The 21048-nt window shown below is 39.4% G+C and overlaps 1 protein-coding gene across 1 annotated transcript in view; it reads right to left on the bottom strand.

Annotated features, from left to right (window-relative positions):
* Positions 1-994: 994 nt before the first annotated feature.
* Positions 995-21048, bottom strand: part of LOC132152157 (heparan-sulfate 6-O-sulfotransferase 3-B-like) — a 37456-nt gene continuing 17402 nt past the window's right edge. The window contains exon 2 of the mRNA XM_059560904.1: positions 995-1786. Within this exon, the coding sequence (XP_059416887.1) occupies positions 1048-1786 (739 nt within the window). The 3' untranslated portion in view covers positions 995-1047. The remainder of the gene's footprint in view (positions 1787-21048) is intronic.

The raw sequence follows: 21048 nt of genomic DNA, 5'->3' as shown, positions 1-21048 counted from the left end.
TGTTAATAATTTTGCACACTCGTACAGGTTCCAAAAAAGGGTTTTAGTAACAATGCAGTAGAAGAACCAATTTTGGTTCCCCAAAGAAACTTTCACTTAACCTTTTCTTAAAATAAAAATGTTTTTCTTAGTGTAAAGAACATTTTAAAATCCAAATCACTTTTTTTTCCACTATAAAGAACTTTTTGTGGAATGTAAAGGTTCCAAAGATGTTAAAGGTTCTTCATGGAACCATCAATGCTAATGTAGAACTTTTATTTTTAAGAGTGTACATCGATGGTTAATGCAGTTATATTAACAAAAAGGACATTTCTGCTGCAATACAGTACACAATTTTGTTTCTTTTGTAAGGCTGGAAGAACCTCAGACCCTTTGAGATATGGACAGTACAAACAAAGTGTATTAACATAAAGGCATCTGTTTCCACATCTCACTGACAGAAAATGCAGCAAAGCTTTTTTTCTCACCTATATATTTGTTCTTTTCCCCCCACTTCCTTCCCTTCACTCAGCTCACTCAGAACGGTCAATAGCATAATATAATGTTCTTTGTGAATGCAAGTGATATTCACATTCATGTTTGGCATCATTTGAAATGTCTCAGTGTGACTGGTGCAATGATCTTAATCTTACAAGTAAACTAAAAGGTAATAAAGATCCTAAGAGTTTAGATGTATTTTGCTTATTGTACATGGTGTGCCCTTTCATCCAAATTACCATTTGTCCCCAAACGGTGTAAAATCTCCACATCTAGGCCTTGATCAATGCAAATTCCACATTTTTAGTTCCTGTCTCCATTTGGAGGATGTTTGTCTTGGTCTGAGTACTTAAGGAAATGTTTCAAGAAGATCAGGGTGATTATATAGCCAACAAATAGTTGTTCACACTAAGAAAAAATGGTTCTTTTAAGAACTGTTCACTGAGAGGTTCAATGGGGGAACCCAAAATGGTTCTTCTATGGCATCACTGCAAAAACCTCCTTTTGGGAGCATACTACCACGATAGTAAGAGTAGTATGTTATTCTGAACACAGCCAGAGAGCACAGCATCACCACCGCACCACCTGACTGCTGTAGTCCTCCGTCACCCCAGTTAACTCCATATTTTCCTGCTCCAAGTCTTTTTGTTCGTCATCCTCCTGTTGTTGAATCTGCGAGGCTTTCTGTTCCTTCATTCTCCTGCGTTGCTGTCGTTTCCTCTCTCTCTCCTCCTGCCGCTCCTGATGGTGGCAGTACTGCACGCGCCGCGAGAAAAGCTCCCGCGCATATTCATACAACTGCATGTCTAGTGCGTTCAACTCCTCTATGCGCCTCCGGGTAGACGTCCCAACCGTGACCCCGGCCGCCCGCGTCCCGTTAATCTGAGTGAAGGCGGTGATGAAGTGCAAGCCGAACGTCCTCTCAAAAAGGAATTGTGTTTTGCGCTGGAACTCAGTTAGGCCGAAGAAAGCCATGTGAAGCAGGTTGCGCTTGGCGCTGCTGAGGAGCAGCTCGGCTCGCCGCTCTTCACTCATGGAGGACAGGTTGTAGCAGCCCACCAGGCTGAGATCAGCCAGCATGCGAGTCTGCCGGTTGTTGGCCAGGTTTGAAGGGCAGGCCATGAACTCCTCCAGAGACACGCCGGTCCAGTCTTCACTGCTGTAGCAGGCCGGCAGCTCGTCTGGAGTGGGAGGACGCCCGTCACACATGTGCAGTGCTGTCTTCCACGTGGCGCCGCGCTGCACGTGCTTCCACTCACTTAGGTAGCGTGACACGGGGTCCCGCAAAAGCGAGATGTAGTATAAGTTCCTATGAACAGAACACAGAAGATGAGAAATCTAGAATTTTTTAAAAAACTGCCCTCCAACATTAATTTTTTTCTCATAGAACAACAAAAATGTATCAGTCACCTTACTGTCATTGTATGGAAAAGAGTGGCCAAGATATTCTATAGAATTAAAATTCTGCGAGCCTGTTACATATTTTCATATACTACTGTTCAAAAGTTTAAGGCCAGCATGATTATTTTTAAAATACTTTTATTCAACAAGTATGCATTAAATTGATCAAATTGACATTTATAAAAATACAAAATAAATACTAAAAGTCCTGTTCTTTTTAATTGTTCATTAAAAAAAAAACTATCAGTTTCCACAAAAAAATAATAAGCAGCACAACTGTTTTCAGCATTAATATTTCTGATTTCTGAAGGATCATGTGAGACTGAAGACTGGAGTATTGATGATGAAAATTCATTTTTTTCACCACAGGAATAAATTGCATTTTAAAATATATTTAAAAAGAAAGTTATGTTATATTGTAATACTATTTCACAATATAACAGTATTTTCTTGATGGAACTTAAAATGGATGGAAATAAAAAATGTATGACAAAAAGTATAAATTATAATAATTGTTAAATGTGTGTAAAATATTTTCCTGAAAATATTTAGCCTGTATCTTTTTCTACGCACCATTAGAGTACTGTTATGTAAAATAAACCTGAAGCTAAATATAAAATTATGACTGTAAATAGAAAGAAAATGTCATTAAAGGAACACTCCACCGTTTTTTGAAATAGGGCTTATTCACATTATTTCCTACATTTAGATAGGTGGGCAAATGCATTTTTGCGTCAGTGCATGCATTGTTTTAGTTTGACTGGGTCGGCGTTAGCTTAGCTTAGCACAATGAATGGAATCCTTTGTTGCCAGCTAGCATGGCCTGAGTAAAAGTGATCAAAAAATTTTAAAAAACCCACCTAATTACTTCTTGTGGCCTGCGTATTCACAACGAGTACAAATAGCGATCCAGATTAACACTAGGCGATTTCCTAGGCAGATATTGACTTGGGACTATATTATGGGGAAGCACAGGCGAAGCACTGCTGCTTAGGCGAAGCACTGCTACTTTGGCGCAGAGATATCACGCAACACATGAAATCCCACGACTTCCGTCAACATACCGGCGTGAATAGTCAAGTATAGTAGCTGCCTGGCTATTTTCCTTACAGTACACGAATGGCGATGAACATGGCTGATTTTGAGAGAGACGAAGAGGGTGACTTCTCAGACAGTCAAGAACCAGAAGCATACCTATTTGAACCAGAGTTTACAGAAGACGAGCTGCGTGCTTTGGAAATAGAACGACAGGAGGAGGAGGTTGCTCGTGATGAGAGCCAACATGAACTGGTGGTGTGAATGTGGGGGAATATGCCAATCTATGCCGACGGAAATAGAGTGTCTATGCTGTAGAGAGTGGGACATGTTTTTGCCATTGATGACCAGGCTCAACACGTCAGATCAAGATGAGCGTGCCCGAAGTTGTGTCACATCTACAGAGGATTTCACGGTGCTGATCCATTCTGCAGTACTCAATTTTTTTTTCCGGTGTGACAAAGTGAACTGGAAAAAACGCCCCACGCCGAATGGACCAAATGGACAGCTGTCCACAGAGTAAGTGATTATTTTAATCATGACGCATGTATAGATCGACCCATATTATAGCTGTATTCACATAGAGTTGATGTTTTCACAGGCAATATAGGTTATATAGGAAAAGAAATAAAAGACAACTTACATGTGCACTTTGTTCTTCCTGTGTTTTCAAAGTAGTCCTCTGGTGCAAAATGTTTTTCGCAAACACGATACTGCTTTATTTTGTTGAGAGGCGTTGAACTACAGATCTCCAGAGCTGCTAGCCATTTATTTCTCAGTTCCACATTAGGTGGAATTCTGTGAAACATTACATTCGTGTATGTCCTTTGCTTGTTCTCACAACCTTTTGCTATGCAGGTAATAACCATGTTTGCTGTAACTTCTCAAAATAAATCATTCAAACGTCACGCCGGTATGTTCTTCTTCTTCTGTTTTTTTTGACGCGTTGCACGCCGCTATGTTGACATAATTCGTGGGATTTCATGTGATGCGTGATATCTCTGCGCCGAAGTAGCAGTGCTTCGCCTAAGCAGCAGTGCTTCGCCTGTGCTTCCCCATAATATAGTCCCAAATCAATATCTGCCTAGGAAATCGCCTAGTGTTAATCTGGATCGCTATTTGTACTCGTTGTGAATACGCAGGCCACAAGAAGTAATTAGGTGGGTTTTTTTTATTTTTTTTGATCAATTTTACTCAGGCCATGCTAGCTGGCAACAAAGGATTCCATTCATTGTGCTAAGCTAAGCTAACGCCGACCCAGTCAAACTAAAACAATGCATGCACTGACACAAAAATGCATTTGCCCACCTATCTAAATGTAGGAAATAATGTGAATAAGCCCTATTTCAAAAAACGGTGGAGTGTTCCTTTAATCTCATGATTTTCCAGTGTAGAAAACAATTCTGTACATTTTAACATTCATTTTATCACTTCACATTTCCACAGACCTCAAGCACTCCGTTTTAAAAACCCTTGTTTAAAGATGCTTAAACATTATATATTTATCGGGGTAACACTTAATTTGGATAGTCCACTTTTGAAATTCAAATACCTATAAATAACTTTGCAACCGCATGTCAACTAGCAGTCATGAGAGTATCAGTAGACTGTTTGCTAAATATCTACTATTCATTTATTTTGATGGTCGGTCAACAGACATTTTACTGACTATAAGTAACTTTGCAAGTACGGCAACTTATTCTACAAACCCTAACCTGACAGTCTACAAATGTTCTGTTTAAAGTGGGCTATCGAAATAAAGTGTAAACTTATTGGCTGGCTTTTTTAATAAAACAACATGGAGAAAAACAGAGGACCAAGACATGACCCAAAGGTCCCCATGAGCACAACAGTGCAGCAGATCAACACACAACCTCTGTGACATAGCTCCGACAATGTGCATTTTACTGAAAAACAAGACATAAACACTTGATTATAAAAAGTATTTTTGGCAGTGTTCCTCATTAAAATGAGCTTGCAGGATTTTCTGAGCATTTCTTGTTAATTACACTAGTATAATTTAGTGATAGACGACAGCTAATGATTCAGACAGAGAGAAAGGACAGATATGGTTGAGGACAGAGTTCATGTCGACAGCCTGCTTTAACCACACTATATTCACACAGTCTGAATGCAGCAGAGAAACGATACGGATGATAGAAACTTCTGCCATTAATACTTTCCCAGCCTCAAAGAGAAAACAAGCTTCCAAATGATATTTATCAGAAAATGAGAAAAACAACCCCAATAAAACAACCAATTTTCTCGCTCTGCAATGAAATCGCTCAGCGCTCAGAATAGCGTGCTCATGCTGGAGATGTGGTCTGCGTATTGTCACCGAGTTCCTCATCATTTGTTTCATTTCCTCTTTTTGGGATTGTTACCTCCTGCATGAGGAGAGCATTATTTCCAATCAGTTCATTAAGAGCTGAGCATATCTCTACTGACACATGATTACTGAACTCAGAAAAAAAACATGAATTTACATACTATAATCAAATATTTTCTTATGTGCGCAACAGATGTGACTTGCAAAAACAAATGCTAAAAATATAGTGTCTTGGGCATGAATTTCATATTTTAGCTTGTAGGAAACTGTTAAAATTTCTGGGTAAAAGGATACGTTGTCATGCCTGGAAACTTGTCTAAGATCTATTGAGTTTTCTGCCACATCACGGTCAAATTACGGCCCAGAATGTCATACTGGCTATGGCATTATAATGCAATGAAATCAATAACGCTCCACTACGGTAATCCATCTGCTCTTCAGCACTGACCTATTGGAGAAACACTGTCAAATGTTAACCCGCTCAATACAGTCAAGCCGGGCAAGTTATGATTTGATAATGAAGGTCAGATCGCTGATCACAGGCTGCACAGAGGTCAGTCTGTTAATGCATAACACATCCATGAAGCATTCAAAGTGTTTTATAAGTATACATATTTTATATACATTCCGAAGAAATGTTTTCGTTGCAATTAAGCCCAACCAAAATAACCTTTTTAAATGAATTTGGTTTAGTCTTTCCAAACTTTAAATTAATTTGGTTATTCCTAGATGCAATTGAAATCTGAAGGACTGAGCGAGATTCAAACTCAGTTCGATGGCACGCATGAACCATTCATTACTATGTTCATTGCCTGTGTTGGTCCTCTGAAAAAGTCACTGTATTAAAACTGTATTAAAAATATGTTTGGAAAATAGATTTCACAAAAATATTAGAATTCAGATAATTGTTAACTAGGTTGAATATTATTTATTATATCTACATCAAATGAGTTAACTGCAGAGCACGAATTCTGAGTATGGGTTTCACTCACTTTCACTCACTTTTTTATCAAAGAAATAGTTCACACCCTCAGGAAATCCTAGATGTAGAGGAGTATCATCACTTACTCACTCTGCAGTGAATGGGTGCCGTCAGAATGAGAGTCCAAACAGCTGATCAAAACATCACAATAATCCACAAGTATTTCACATGACTCCAGTTTATCAATTAATGTCTTGTGAAGTGAAAAGGTGAATCTGATTTGTGTAAAAGATTACTTGTGGATTATTGTGATGTATTTATCAGCTGTTTGGACTCTCATTCTGACGGCACCCATTCACTGCAGTGGATCCACTGAACAAGTTATGAAATGATAAATTATTGCAAATCTGTTCAGATGAAGAAGAAAACTCATCTACATCTTGGATAGCCTGAAGCTGAGTAAATTTTCGGGTAAACAATTCCTTTCAAATCTCCACATTTATACCCCTGCAATATAATAGAAGACATACAGAAATAATTTATTTATTAAGTAGAGGAAAAAAATGTAACTGCATTGACAGATTTTGTTTCATTAAAAAAAAAAAAAAAAAAAAAATCAGTTTCCACTGGAATATTGCTCTTTGTTAGTGATTGTGTAGAATATAACATGCTCATAAACCAGTTAATATGACTGGATTAGTTTGTCCATTAAGCTAACTGTCTTTGTCAGTCATCGGGTGGTAAATGTTACAGATCCAGATCCAAACCAACATATGCTGGAAACCTGCAGTCATACTAACTGGTTTATGAGCATGTTATAATCTACACATTCTCAAACAAAGAGCAATATCTAGCTGCACAAAGCTTTTTACAGTATTTTCACTCCGAGATCAGATCTATGAGATCAGGTCAGATATGCTCTATATAATCATGTATGTGACGAATAAAAATCTTGAATCTTGAGATCAGGAGAGAGAGAGCTGAAGGACTCAAATCCAGCATCCCATGAGCAGAACAGCTCTTAATATGTCAAGAGCAACACAAAATCCGCTGCACCCCACAGCTCAAACCCTGAAGCAGATCACATCTAGAAAGGTGTATACATTTCAAATAGAAATTTCCATTCATGACTTCTAACTCTAATTTCCATTTATTTTCCAGGCCTTGAAGTTTTCCAGCACTGCGGGAACCCTGTAAAAGCATGACTGAGCGAGAAAGACAGATTTCCAATCTATTGCGACAGAGTAAAAGCTTCCTCCCTGACTCCGTGGAGGTGTGCTAATTAATCTCATGAAATTGTTTTTTAAGCACACCATTTAATTAGTCAACTCAAAGTCTATTAGTGTTGCTCAGAGGAAGGCAGTCTCTTCTCATTACTGATATACAATCAGTGACAGTAATACTTTCTATCAGGATAGCAGTCCAGCAGATTACACAAATGAATCACTATAATGAACTTCATCAATTCATTGAACATTTACTGATAAACTTACACTTTTATAAAGTAAACACACATATATATGAGATTGGTGCTAGTTGTCACACATTTAGCTGTGAATATTTTTCAGGGTAGTTTAATTTTTTAAAGTCACTTTCTGTTTGTACAGCTCATTGAACACACTGGGGCATGTTGTCACACGGTGGGGTAGTTTGTTAAATCACTAAAATTATTATAAAACAAAACAATTAATGCAAATATTGTAAAGGGTATAAAAATATGTAACCAAAAAAGAACTGCTGTTCAAAACATTTGAGTCAGTCATTTTTGAAAGATGTTTTGTTTTTTAAAGAAATGAAAAATTTAACAAGGATGTTACATCATTGTTCAAAAGTGACAGTAAATACACTAAACAACACCATTTTTTTATTTTAATAAATGCTGTTCTTTTAAACTTTCCATTCATTTAATAATCCTGAAAAAAGTATCACGCGTGTGTGTGTGTGTGTGTGTGTGTGTGTGTGTGTGTGTGTGTGTATATATATACTGTTATTTTTAGCAAGCATAATCAGAACTAGAATAGACAGTTCAAAAACAAAAAGATAGTGAGATCCAAACACAATATTATAGAAAATCTTTTTTTCTTGTAGAAAATATTCTTAAAAGTGTGTGCGCATGAGGTGACTGCTTAACAGCAAATCATATTTATTCCAAATACTGTATATATTCAAAATAGAGTGATCTCATGGTCGCTATTGAGTGACGCTGCATAATTCAGAGTGATTGCAAACTGACAGGGAAAGAAAATTTCAGAAGTCCATTAGTTTCTGTGGGCCTAAGTGAGTGGTTTAGCGCAAATGCTAATTTAGTTAGCGAGAAAAAGGGTCTGTATGTGGTGGCTGACAGAGTGGCTAGCACATTAGACCACTTACTTAAATGACCAGAGGAGTGAGGGATAATGTGTTCTCTGCCTCCTGGACAGCTGAAATACCTACTAATATCAATTGAATTGAATTACTGAGGAGGCAATGTGCTAGAATGCCAACTCAGTTTTTGTGCTAATGCTAACTGAAATTCCTTTCAACATAAAGTGCCAACAGTGCAAATTAGTGTGAGAGCGCAATCCCATAAAAGCACCAAGGGGAGTGGAAAGTTCTGCGGCTGATCTACTGACAATGTCAATATTAAAGAACACAGATGCAGCCAGCGCATTTCCATAATGATCAACGGGGTCTACCAAAAGCAATGCAAATTAGTGTAGGGTCGCAAACAAGCAGAGCTGACGATAATCAGGTGTACACGGCCGCAAATAGGTTAAGCCATGTTTTTTGCAATGGTGCTGTAGAATAATCAGCACTGAAAACCTGCAAGAAACATATCAGAATCTTTTACTGTAGCGTTCTCCTTGTGTAACATCAAAGGACTGTTAATGGAAACAAAGATACTAAAGAAACAGGAGGCATTTAAAAATAAAAAATGTAATTGTTCTGAGCAAGGATTGATTCTCTGGTCCAGATAGGCTACAGATAGTAAACTGAAACCTTTAATAAATATTTCATATGGTTCTAATCTTCACTGTACCGTGCTGATGTCATCGCACATGGGACAGCTGTCATTCTGTAGATACATTTATCTTGAGAACCCAGTTACCTGACACAGAACACAAGATGTCCCTGCTACCTCTGGCAGGCACGTGCACACATAGACATGAAAGGGGGCTTGAGCACCTGCCCTTTTTATTCCTTGAGAGAAAGTGCCCTTTTTTCTGGGATGCTTTTTTTTTTTTTTTTTAAATAATATATATTTCTGTTTGCACACAGCTTCCCTGTCAAACAAATATATTTATTGAAATATAGTATCTAAATATCAGGTCAGGAGTTCTGAAGCGCTCCCTCTCCCGATTGTATTGCTTCCGCTAAAGAAAATAGTCCGCTCCGTCTCTACGGTTAGAATCCTGTGAGTCCATAGCAACGCTCTGTTTTTCATGGCAACGGTCTGTTATACTCCGCACAGCGGTCTGTTGGTTATAACAGACCGCATTCTACATTAGAATTCAACCAAGCCATGTAATAAAATAAGTTAATAAAATAAGCATATATCACCACCAGGTGATATGCTTTAGTTATTTTGTTTATCCTATTTACCTGCATTTCCCTGTCAATTAGATGCAAATGTGCGCATTTTAACTAGTTGACGCCTAATTTGCATACAGAACGTCCCCAGTTATTGACTTACATCAAGAGTCTTTCCCCCTGAAATTTAGAAATCTAAATTGGTGAATTTAGAAGAAATCTACAGATGCAAACAGATGGAGGATACACTCTAAAAATTGTAGTAAATCTGAGTAACTGCATCTGGTACAATAATAAATAAAACTGAGTAGAAATAAGTTAACATTAAACTTTAAAAATAACAATATTTATAAATTAACTATTTAAGTAATTTAACTTTTTTTATTTCCTCGAAACCTTTATAAAATAGTATTCCATACCACCACAAATACATACATGACATTGGCTTTTATTTAATTTTCACTCCGTTATTTTGGTAAATTTAATTTTAAAGTGTTATGTATTCTGATAACACAAAAATAATTAAAACGATGTAGTGCCTTGCGCAAAAATAAACAAATTATTAGTAAAACACGCCCCTCTGTTTGATGCAGTTATTTAGGTTATTCTAAATATGAAGAGTTCAGATGAAAAATCCTCTAAGTGCCATCTGAAATTTCCTTCAATAATGATCATTTTTATCAAGCTTGTATGTTTATGTTCACTTATTTCACATTACTGGCAATGAAAATTACCTATTAATTGTCATTTAAGTTAAATTACTGAACTTAAATACGAGCTTGAAAAAAAAAGCTCATAAGAAAATTTCAGATGGCACTTAGAGGCTTTTGCATCTGAACTCTTCATATATACTTGAAACTAGTAGCATAAAAAATGTGTTCAAAACATGCACATTGTGGAATGGTTTCCTTTGCTGCTCTATAAACCTAGTGAATACTAAGGAGGCCATGGTTTCTGTGAACTGATTATTTTGTAGACATCTTCTGAAAATGAAACAATTGTGTGAGTTTGAGGAAGATAAAATTAATTAACTTTTTTAATTATTTTTTTTAAAAAGGAAGTCAGAGTTGCGTTAATATATATATATATATATCTATCTATCTATCTATCTATCTATCTATCTATCTATATACTTTTTTGTTTAAAAAAACAAAAACAAAAAAAAACTAATTATGAGAAGTGCCCTTTATTTCACTTGAGCCCCTGCCCCTCTAAATGTCTGTGCACGTCCCTGACCCCTGGCTTTTGAAAATATTTGATATCTGTGTGTCAGAATGATTAATAGGACAGATAATATATCAGAAAAACCACAGGTCATATGAATATTTCTGAGGGGATATGATACAGGTCAAAAATGTCATGTACAGTTCCTCTGTGAGGTTTATAGATCAATCAGTCGTATTTAATAACTTTTATTAAGTATTCTTTAGTATTCTGCTTGCACCAGATGAACCAGAACAGAGAATTACTTCTATATATTTCCATTAAAGGTTACAACAATTTTTTAAAATAATAATTATTATTTAGAATTACATGTATTATACTTTATGAGACAAAAACATGGGTATTTAAATATTACACTGTAGCTAAATAATACATTTAGACTACAAGCTGATTTAAAATCAAGTTGTGCACCACTGTGAACTGAATTGAGAGTGACAAATTCAATGACTGAATTTGAAATATAGTAAATGAGAGCAGAATTTTAAGGTGAAAAAAGTGAAATTCAAAGTTGTTTATTTCACTGAAGCAAAGTGTCATTTCCAAGCCATTTCCTTTTGAGGGACTAGTTACCACAAATGGTCGGTTGACCTAATCAGCCTTTCACTTCAGTCAGATGCACATTCTGGTTTTATCGATTAGGACGAGTGTCCACTAAACTCGATGCTTAATCTCCTTGAATCAGGAGGAGAGCCCCACAGAAAATCAATATGATCCAAAACTCTATTTTATTTCATTAACATTAAGGCCACCAGCGTAATTAAAGAGCAGGTTTGATGTGCTTATGTTAGCATGCTTTCAAAATTGCTTTCTAAAACAATGAGTATTCCTGAGAAAAGCAGCCACATTTAAGACTGAGGATAGCTTTCAAAAGCAGCATCTGCTCTGATGCTTCATGCTCTACTGGTTAACATTAACTGATGATTTTAAAACCTTCTGTTTCACTAAGCAGGGTGTTTGCCTGAATGGAAAGCCATTTCACAGCACATTTAAACTGCTTTAATAAAGGACAGCAAAGCTGAGAGTCCACTTCAGGGTTAGTTGACCTAAACAAATAAGTTACACTTAAAAAAAAATGTTTTTTTCAAAGTTATGTATAAAACGGGAGATTCAGATTACAAGAAAATACTATTTATTTATTTTATTTATACATTAAAAAAAACAATGAAATGTTTAATTAATTGGGTTCCTTGCCATTTTTTTTATTATTTGTGAAATTTATTAGCAATTCCTGAGTAAAAACTGTTTCTACAGCCTTTTTTTTTAAATCAAAAGTATCAAAGACAGTCGATTTGACTTATTCTAGGGCCCTATGAAATTTGTTTAAATTGTCTGATTTTCCCTGAATTTCTTGTTTTCTATTTTAATTTTTAGGTTTTTAATAATTATGTTTTATTGGTTTAATAAATTTGTTATAATTTTTTTAAATTAATAATTCTGGTTTATTTGTTTAATTAAATCGATTTGATTTCTAAGCAACTAAACTTTTAGCGGGTTGTCGTGAAGACGTTTGAGATTCTATGCGTATCTGACAACAGTTTAAGCAAATGGAATCGTGAAATACTCATTAAGTGACACTAAGAGCAGCTCTGCAGATGAAATTCACATTAAGTGTCCTCGTATAGTGAGACGGCAGACGCTGAAAACACCACAAACTATCAGTTGAAGTCAGAGTAGAACAGACAAATTTAAGTCATTGTTCTCTGAAAATCTTGACATGCAATGTCTGAATCATGAGCAAAACATTCTGTTGAGGTAGATCTTTTCTATGAATTGGTTGAATCTGAATGATTTATTAATAGAACTAAGGAATCGGAAAGAAAGTCGTACAGGTTTGGAACAACATGTCTTTGTAATCTTTGAGTAAACTAGGCCTATTGCTTTAAGGTTATCCACTGGTTGGCTCGCCAGTGCCACGCCAGGCTCAGGAATACTTAAGAAAAGCAGATGGCAGATTTTGCAGTCATCAGGCATGCGGCGACTCTAGTCATATCATCAATTGCAGAGGCTGTGGCAGGAACAGCTTGCCATTTCCATACAGACAGCAAAGCATGAACGCCCCATAGGCCGTTTCTGTCTGGATGTGCTGAGTCATCGGCCGCTCGCCGCAGTTATCGCCAGTTATAGCTCCATGCTCTTACACAAATGAGATTGGGTATAGATGGAGAAAAGATATAAAAGGATAAAAACCAAAGCTATAGAGAACTCTGTCATACTGGATTCACTTAATGCTCTATGAAATCAGTGAGGAAATTTTAAATCTTCTAGTGGTGATTATGCATTACAACATTTTACACCTATCGACCTAATCGAATTGATGGTGACTTTTTACTACATGACCACCATATGTCAGGACTGCATATTTTAATTTGAGTATGCAAAAGGTAGTTAAAGACAGAAAGACTATTAATAAGCCTGCCAAGAGAGAGCACATCCTTGCCAAAGTTCAAAATGATGGCAACAGGAGTGGGCAAATTTGCTCTTTTTTAATTCAGGAGCCGGAAATGGAATTGCCCGAATCCCACAGGTTGCTGAATTGGAATTTCATTTGGAATGACAGGAAGAACAATTTACTGAACTGAAATTCAATGAAAGTAAATTGCATTAAAATATGTAAAGGTTAGACATTTCACTAAACTTAGATAAAAATACAGTCAAAACAATTAACATGATTAATTGAATTGAACTGATTTGTGTGTAATTATTTTTGCCATCCAGTATGTATGTATGTATGTATGTGTATATATATATATATATATATATATATATATATATATATACACACACACACACACACACACACTCACACTGAACAAAATTATAAATGCAACACTTTTGTTTTTGCCCCAGTTTTTCATGAGCTGAATTCAAAGATCTAAGACCTTTTTCTATGTACACAAAAGGCCTATTTCTCTCAAATACTGTTCACAAATCTGTCTAAATCTGTGTTTATGAGCACTTCTCCTTTGCCGAGATAATCCATCCACCTCACAGGTGTGGCATATCAAAATGCTGATTAGAGAGCATGATTGTTGCACAGATGTGTCTTAGACTGGTCACAATGAAAGGCCACTCTAAAATGTGCAGTTTTATCACACAGCACAATGCCACAGATGTTGCAAGTTTTGAGGGAGCGTGCAATTGGCATGCTGACTGCAGGAATGTCCACCAGAGCTGTTGCCCGTGAACTGAATGTTCATTTCCCTACCATAAGCCACCTCCAAAGGCGTTTCAGAGAATTTGAATTATATCCAACCGACCTCACAACTGCAGACCATGTGTAACCACACCAGCCCAGGACCTCCACATCCAGCATCTTCACCTCTAAGATCGTCTGATACCAGCCACCCAGCAAGCTGCTGCAACAATCGGTTTGCATTACCAAAGAATTTCTGCACAAACTGTCAGAAACTGTCTCAGGGAAGCATCTGGATGCTCGTCATCCTCATCAGGGTCACGACCTGACTGCAGTTTGTCGACGTAACTGACTTGAGTGAGCAACTGCTCACATTCTATGGCGTCTGGCACTTTGGAGAGATGTTCTCTTCACGGATGAATCCCGGTTTTCACTGTAAAGGGCAGATGGCAGACAGCGTGTATGGTGTCGTGTGGGTGAGCGTTTTGCTAATGTCAACGTTGTGGATCGAGTGGGCAAAGGTGGCGGTGGTGTTATGGTATGGATTTGAATGGACAGAGATACCATGAGAAGATCCTGAGGCCCATTGTTGTGCCATTCATCCACGACCATCACCTCATGTGGCAGCATGATAAAGCATGGCCCCATGTTGCAAGGATCTGTACACAATTCCTGGAAGCTGAAAACATCTCAGTTCTTGCATGGCAAGCATACTCACCAGACATGTTACCCATTGAGCATGTTTGGGATGCTCTGAATCGGCGTATAGGACAGCATGTTCCAGTTCCTGCCAATATCCGGCAACTTCGCACAGCCATTGAAGAGGAGTGGACCAACATCCCACAGGCTACAATCAACAACATGATCAACTCTATGTGAAGGAGATGTGTTGCACTACATGAGGCAAATGGTGGTCACACCAGATACTGACTGGTTTAATATACATACTAAACAATTAAATGCATTATTACAGCAAGCAGCTTTATACGTTCCATTCCATTTTCATTGATTTAAAATTAATACAATTCTGCTTTCTGTTTGTCATCTCATCCTGTTTGTTAGCCAGCTATAAGAAGTTCTTTTTCCAAAGTAGTATGATGAGAATGTATGTTTTTGTTGCCATTACTTAGTCTGAATCTGTTTCAAAGTGTATTCGTCATCTGACAACTGGTGTTCATTTCTAGATCCATTCTCTGTGTCATCATCTTGTTAATAATTGGTTCTCATGTAATTACAGTTGCCTGCAGCGTCCTTTGACGAAACCATCATATATCAAATGCATTTCCATTATGAAAACCCAACAAAACAAAGATCAGTTTCCACTACACAGCTAATCATTTTCATTTTCCCTCAAAACTGCACGGAGGACAAGATGATTGTTAATTACAGCATTGTAAATCAAACTTGCCACCCTGTCATTTGTTCACGTACAGATGTTGCTAAGTAGCCAACAGATGTCATGCTGACTCGATAGCATGCAGTAATATATACTTTACTGGCACACTGTAAACATTTCATTTGACCATATCAGTTTACAGCAAATTATTTCAGTTTGAACTTTCTGCAATAAAAATGTTGTCGTCATACTTACCCTCATGTCCAGAGCCTGACAGACATCACTATTAACTGTGACTGTAAGGAAAAACATTGGATGAACATTCTTCTCTTCTGTTGTGTATCATGGAATATAACAGTATATGGTTCAGAACTACATGAGGATGAATAAAGCATGACAGAATTATTATTTTGGGCTGAAAAAAAATCTCTTTAAGTAGTTTATCTTAGTTTATCTATATTAAATGATTTACTGTAGTCTTGTACATTTATTTTTATTTTTTGTTTAGGTTGCATAGTACATTTGTCAGTACACAAACACCTGCAGAAAAAAAAAACCTTGCACCAAAAGTGTCATTACGGCTAGTAAAACACCAAGACAGACGTGACACTAGCAGACACCAACAGACTATCATGGCAGCATAACGGCTCTGCCACTTTTTCTCTGACTTTCTTGCTAGTTCCTAATCTTTACTAAAAGTAATCTGAAACAGGCCAAAAGCCAATAAAACTGCCAGGGATCAGGGCTAAACTAAATTGATCCTGTAGCCCCAACAACACAATGTAGGAAGGCAGATGTGGAGAAATCTTATACAGCCAAAGCAGCGACAACCGATTTGTAATTTGATGTGAGTTCACAGACTACATGGAATGCTCCTGAAAACACAATATTTCCACAGTCGCACAGATCTGATGGTCCTGAAAAGCTGAAGGAAAGACTGCATGAGGATTCATAATAGCGGAAATTGTCAGGAAAGTTATTCGTTTTCCTATGACACATATAATTAGCAGTATCTGACAACTGACATTCAGCTTAGTGTTTAATGCAAAGGAAATATTATAATATATATTATGAATGTTTTATAATATTGATTCTGAAGGGTCATGTGACACTAAAGACTGGAGTAATGATGCTCAAAATTTAGCTTTACATCACAGGAACAAATTAAATTGTAAAATACATCCAAATTGAAAGCGTTTAACTCAGTAATAATACTATTCTGTTTGTTTGTTTTAACTGCATTTTTGATTAAATGAATACAGTCTTAATGAGCAATGAGCAAACATCTTTCAAAAACAGAGAAAAAATCTTACATTTATCTACACTTTTTGAATAGTAGTGTGATTTTTTTTCCATCTACATATGGCTTACACTGAGATGAAAATATCATTAAATATCATGCATTATATTTTTTTACAGAAATTTTGCCTGGTCTTTGTCCCTGTGCTTTCTGTTTCCTAATACTAGTTAAAGAATTGTTTGCCATGTTTACATTAATCCACAACCCTGTAATTTTCAATCCTGAAGCATTTTGATTTTAAAATGTCCAGTCTTTGATGATTTCACCACCATTACTTTGGGCCTAAAATAGAAAAAAAAAAAAAAATAATAATAATTATATATATATTTCATCAGTATACTTTATAAATGAAAGAAATTACAAATGAAAAATCCTTAATCTTTCAGGAGCAAACAACACCATTTACTTAGAATGACCCAATAACACTGTGACGTGGCCAATTATATTTCTGGTTTACAGTGCATATGCGTGTTTTACATATTTAGTTGCAGTTTTATGATTGGTAGTTTGGCTATTTGTGCTAAAGCAATAGTTCCCTAAGAATGAAAATGTGCTGAAAATGTACTCAACCTCAGGCCATCCAAGATGTAGATGAGTTTGTTTCTTCACTGGAAGAGATTTGGAAAAATTTAGCATTACATTACTTACTCACCAATGGATCCTCTGCAGTGAATGGGTGCCGTCAGAAATAAGAGTCTGATAAAAACATCACAATAATTGTAACACGGAGTCAGAGACATTCGAATCCATCCGCAAGGCTTTATTTAGAATCGTCAACAGGCAGGAATAATCACCAGAAAACAGGAACAACGTAGGTAATCCGGAACACAGTTCAATAGATAGGCAATGGTCGCAATGGCAGGCAGCAGTAATCGTCAACGGGGTACACAGTCCAGAGTCATACACAGAAAATCCAACACAGAGATAAAAGCTCAGAATTACGACCATAGGGAATGATAAGACTTCGCAATGAACAAAGAAAGTCTGCGCCTATTAAAGGCAATAACTAATGAGATGATAAGCCACAGCTGAGACGGAAAAGTACTGGGTCCGTGTGAGAAAAGAGTCCGGGCGGAACTAATATTCGGGTGATGGTTCCCGCTGTGTTCGGTCAGAAAGGGCCACAGAGGCGCTATTAGTGACAGAGCCCCTCCCCTGCGAACGGCTCCCGACGTGAGCTCCTCCTCGGCGCCGAGGTCTACCACGAGGACGAGGAGCGGGTTTCTCCGAGTGTTCCCGGTGGAATGTAGCAGTAAGTTGGGGGTCGAGCATGTCCTTAGAATTGACCCAAGACCGCTCCTCGGTCCACGAGATACTGGAGAACTCCGCCTCGGCGCCGAGAGTCCAAGATCTGGTTGATCTGATAAATGTTCTCCTCTGCGTCCATTAGGGGAGGAGTCTCTGCCGGAGCGGCCTCGTCCTGGTCCCCCTCTCCTCTCGGTTCCACAGCGGGCTTGAGCAGGGAAACATGAAAAGTGGGTGAGATGAGGTAAGGAGATGGAAGATCTAAACGGAAAGACACAGGAGTGATTTGTCTGAGGATTTTGAACGGACCCACGTACCTTGGGCTAAGCTTTCTGCAGGGGAGTCGGAGTCTCAGGTCCCGGGTGGAGAGCCAGACCCACTGTCCGACTAGGTATGGAGGAGCGGCTCTCCGGAGGCGATTGGCTTGGCGGGTAACTCGTTGGATTGCCTGTCGTAGGTTGGTGTGTGCTATATCCCAGGTAGCTTCGCTCCTCCGTAGCCAGGTGTCCACTGCGGGGAGGTTAGTAGGCTCCCCGGACCACGGGAATAGTGGAGGTTGGAAGCCTAACACACATTGGAATGGGGTAAGTTGGGTGGAGGGAATTCTGGGCGTATTCGGCCCACATGAGGTATTCGCTCCAGTCCTCCTGATGGAGGTGACAGTAAGCTCGTAGGAAGCGGGAGAGTTCCTGATTCAGCCTCTCCACTTGTCCATTGGATTGCGGGTGGTACCCTGACGTGAGGCTGACGTTGACATTTAACTGAGACCAGAGGGACCTCCACACACGGGACGTGAATTGGGGTCCCCGATTCGAGATTATGTCTTTGGGCAAACCATAAAATCTAAAGACCTGGTTGAGCAAGGCTTGAGCCGTCTCCCATGCAGTGGGAAGTTTGGGAAGCGGAATGAGGCGGCATGACTTTGAGAACCGGTCAATGATGGTGAGGATCACGGTGTTGTGGTGAGAAGGGGGCAAGTCGGTCATGAAGTCGACGGCCAGGTGGGACCATGGTCTTTCTGGGATAGGGAGAGGCTGGAGCAGACCGGCAGGGCGCTGGCGTAGGGATTTGGTTTGGTTGCATGTGACACATTCCTTGACGAAGGTTAGAATCTGTTGAGTCATGGAAGGCCACCAGAACTTATTGAGAACATTAAGTTCTCGGAGGGCATTCCGGAGGAGCAGGGTCTGTTTCTAGGGCCTCAGTGATCTCGGCCATGATGTCCCATTGCACGGGGGAGACGATCTGGGAGATGGGAATGATGGTAGCCGGAGAGGTGTCTGATTGGGACAAGTCGTATTGGCGGGAGAGTGCGTCCGCCTTACCGTTCTTGGACCCGGGCCGATAGGTTATAGTGAAGAGAAACCTGGAGAAGAATAACGACCATCTGGCCTGGCGGGCATTGATTCTCAAGTACTCCAAGTTTTTGTGGTCGGTTAGAATGAGAAAGGGCATGGTCGAGCCCTCCAACCAGTGTCTCCATTCCTCCAGGGCCGCTTTCATGGCCAACAGTTCTCTGTCCCCGACGTCATAATTACGTTCCGCGGGATTGAGTTTGCGAGAGTAGTAGGCACACGGGTACAATTTCTCTGGGGTTCCCTGGCGTTGTGACAGTATTGCTCCGATACCTGTGCTGGAGGCGTCCAGCTCCACAGTGAACTGACGTCGGGGGTTTGGGTGTTTCAAGATGGGAGCCGAGGTGAAATGAGTCTTCAGATCTTGGAACGCTTTCTCGCAGAGCGTAGACCATGCCAGCTTATTGGATCCACCTCCACTGCGTGTGAGAGAAGTTAGAGGAGCTGCTACTTAACTGAAACCCCTGATGAATCTTCGATAGAAGTTGGCAAACCCCAGGAAATGTTGGAGGTCCTTGACGGTTTGGGGACGAGGCCAGTGTAGCACGGCGGAAACCTTGCTGTCATCCATCGTGACTCCCTCAGCAGAGATGATGTATCCTAAGAAGGAGACGGTGGAGAGGTGGAAGGCACACTTAGAGAGTTTGGCGTACAGCTGATTCTGGATTAATCTTTGGAGCACAGCTCATACATGTTGAACGTGTTCAGACAGGGTGTCGGAGTAGATCAGTATGTCGTCAATGTAGACTATGACGCACTTGTTGAGCATATCTCGGAAAATATCGTTGATAAGGGCCTGAAAGACAGAGGGACTGTTGGACAGACCGAAGGGCATGACCAGATATTCATAGTGGCCAGTCGTCATGGAGAAGTCCGTCTTCCACTCGTCACCTGCCCGGATGCGAATGAGATTGTAGGCGCATCTCAGGTCGAGCTTGGTAAAGATACGGGCAGTGCGGAGTTGTTCCAGGGCTGAGGATACCAAGGGTAGGGGATAACGGTACTTGGTGGTTACTTCGTTGAGGCCTCGGTAGTCGATGCAGGGACGCAAGGATCCGTCTTTTTTTTTTTTTTACGAAGAAGAAGCCCGCCGAGGTAGGTGAGGTGGAGGGTTGGATGAACCCCTTGGCGAGTTCTTCGTCGATGTATTGCTGCATGCTCAGAGTCTCGGGTTGGGACAGGGGGTATACACGACCCTTGGGGAGCGTGGCTCCAGGTAAGAGCTCGATGGCACAATCCGTGTCCCGATGAGGTGGAAGCTGGGTGGCCCGGGATTTGCTGAATGCCGAGTGGAAATCCCAGTAAACCTCAGGAAGGTCCTGCGGGGGTTGACCTACAGGTTGGGGAACTGGGGCCACGTGATGGTTCCTCTGTGGGGATTTGAGACACCGCTGGAGACAAGATTGGGACCACTGGATGATGTCCTGATCTTTCCAGGAAATTTGTGGATTGTGGAGGGTGAGCCAGGGGTGGCCAAGAATAATGGCGTGGTGAGGTGATTGAGTGACATGGAGCTGGATGGTCTCGGTGTGCAGGGAGCTGGTGATCAGTGTGATGGCCTCAGTGATGTGGTAGATCTTTCCAGCACCTAGTGGTCTTCCATCCAGGGCTGCCACCGCCATAGGAGGGTCACATGGAACAAGAGATATGCAATGGCGATTAACAAAGTCTTGGTCAATAAAGTTATGGTTGGCGGCTGTACTGCGTTTGAGCTCCGTCACTATATTCTTTTCATTGACTATTTTTAACTCAAAAATCAATTTTATACATCATCGTTTCCG

This window comes from Carassius carassius, chromosome 10, assembly GCF_963082965.1.
Source record: "Carassius carassius chromosome 10, fCarCar2.1, whole genome shotgun sequence".
Lineage (NCBI taxonomy): Eukaryota > Metazoa > Chordata > Actinopteri > Cypriniformes > Cyprinidae > Carassius > Carassius carassius.
Note: the sequence above shows the minus strand (reverse complement) of the source record. Positions and strands in the feature narration are given on the sequence as shown.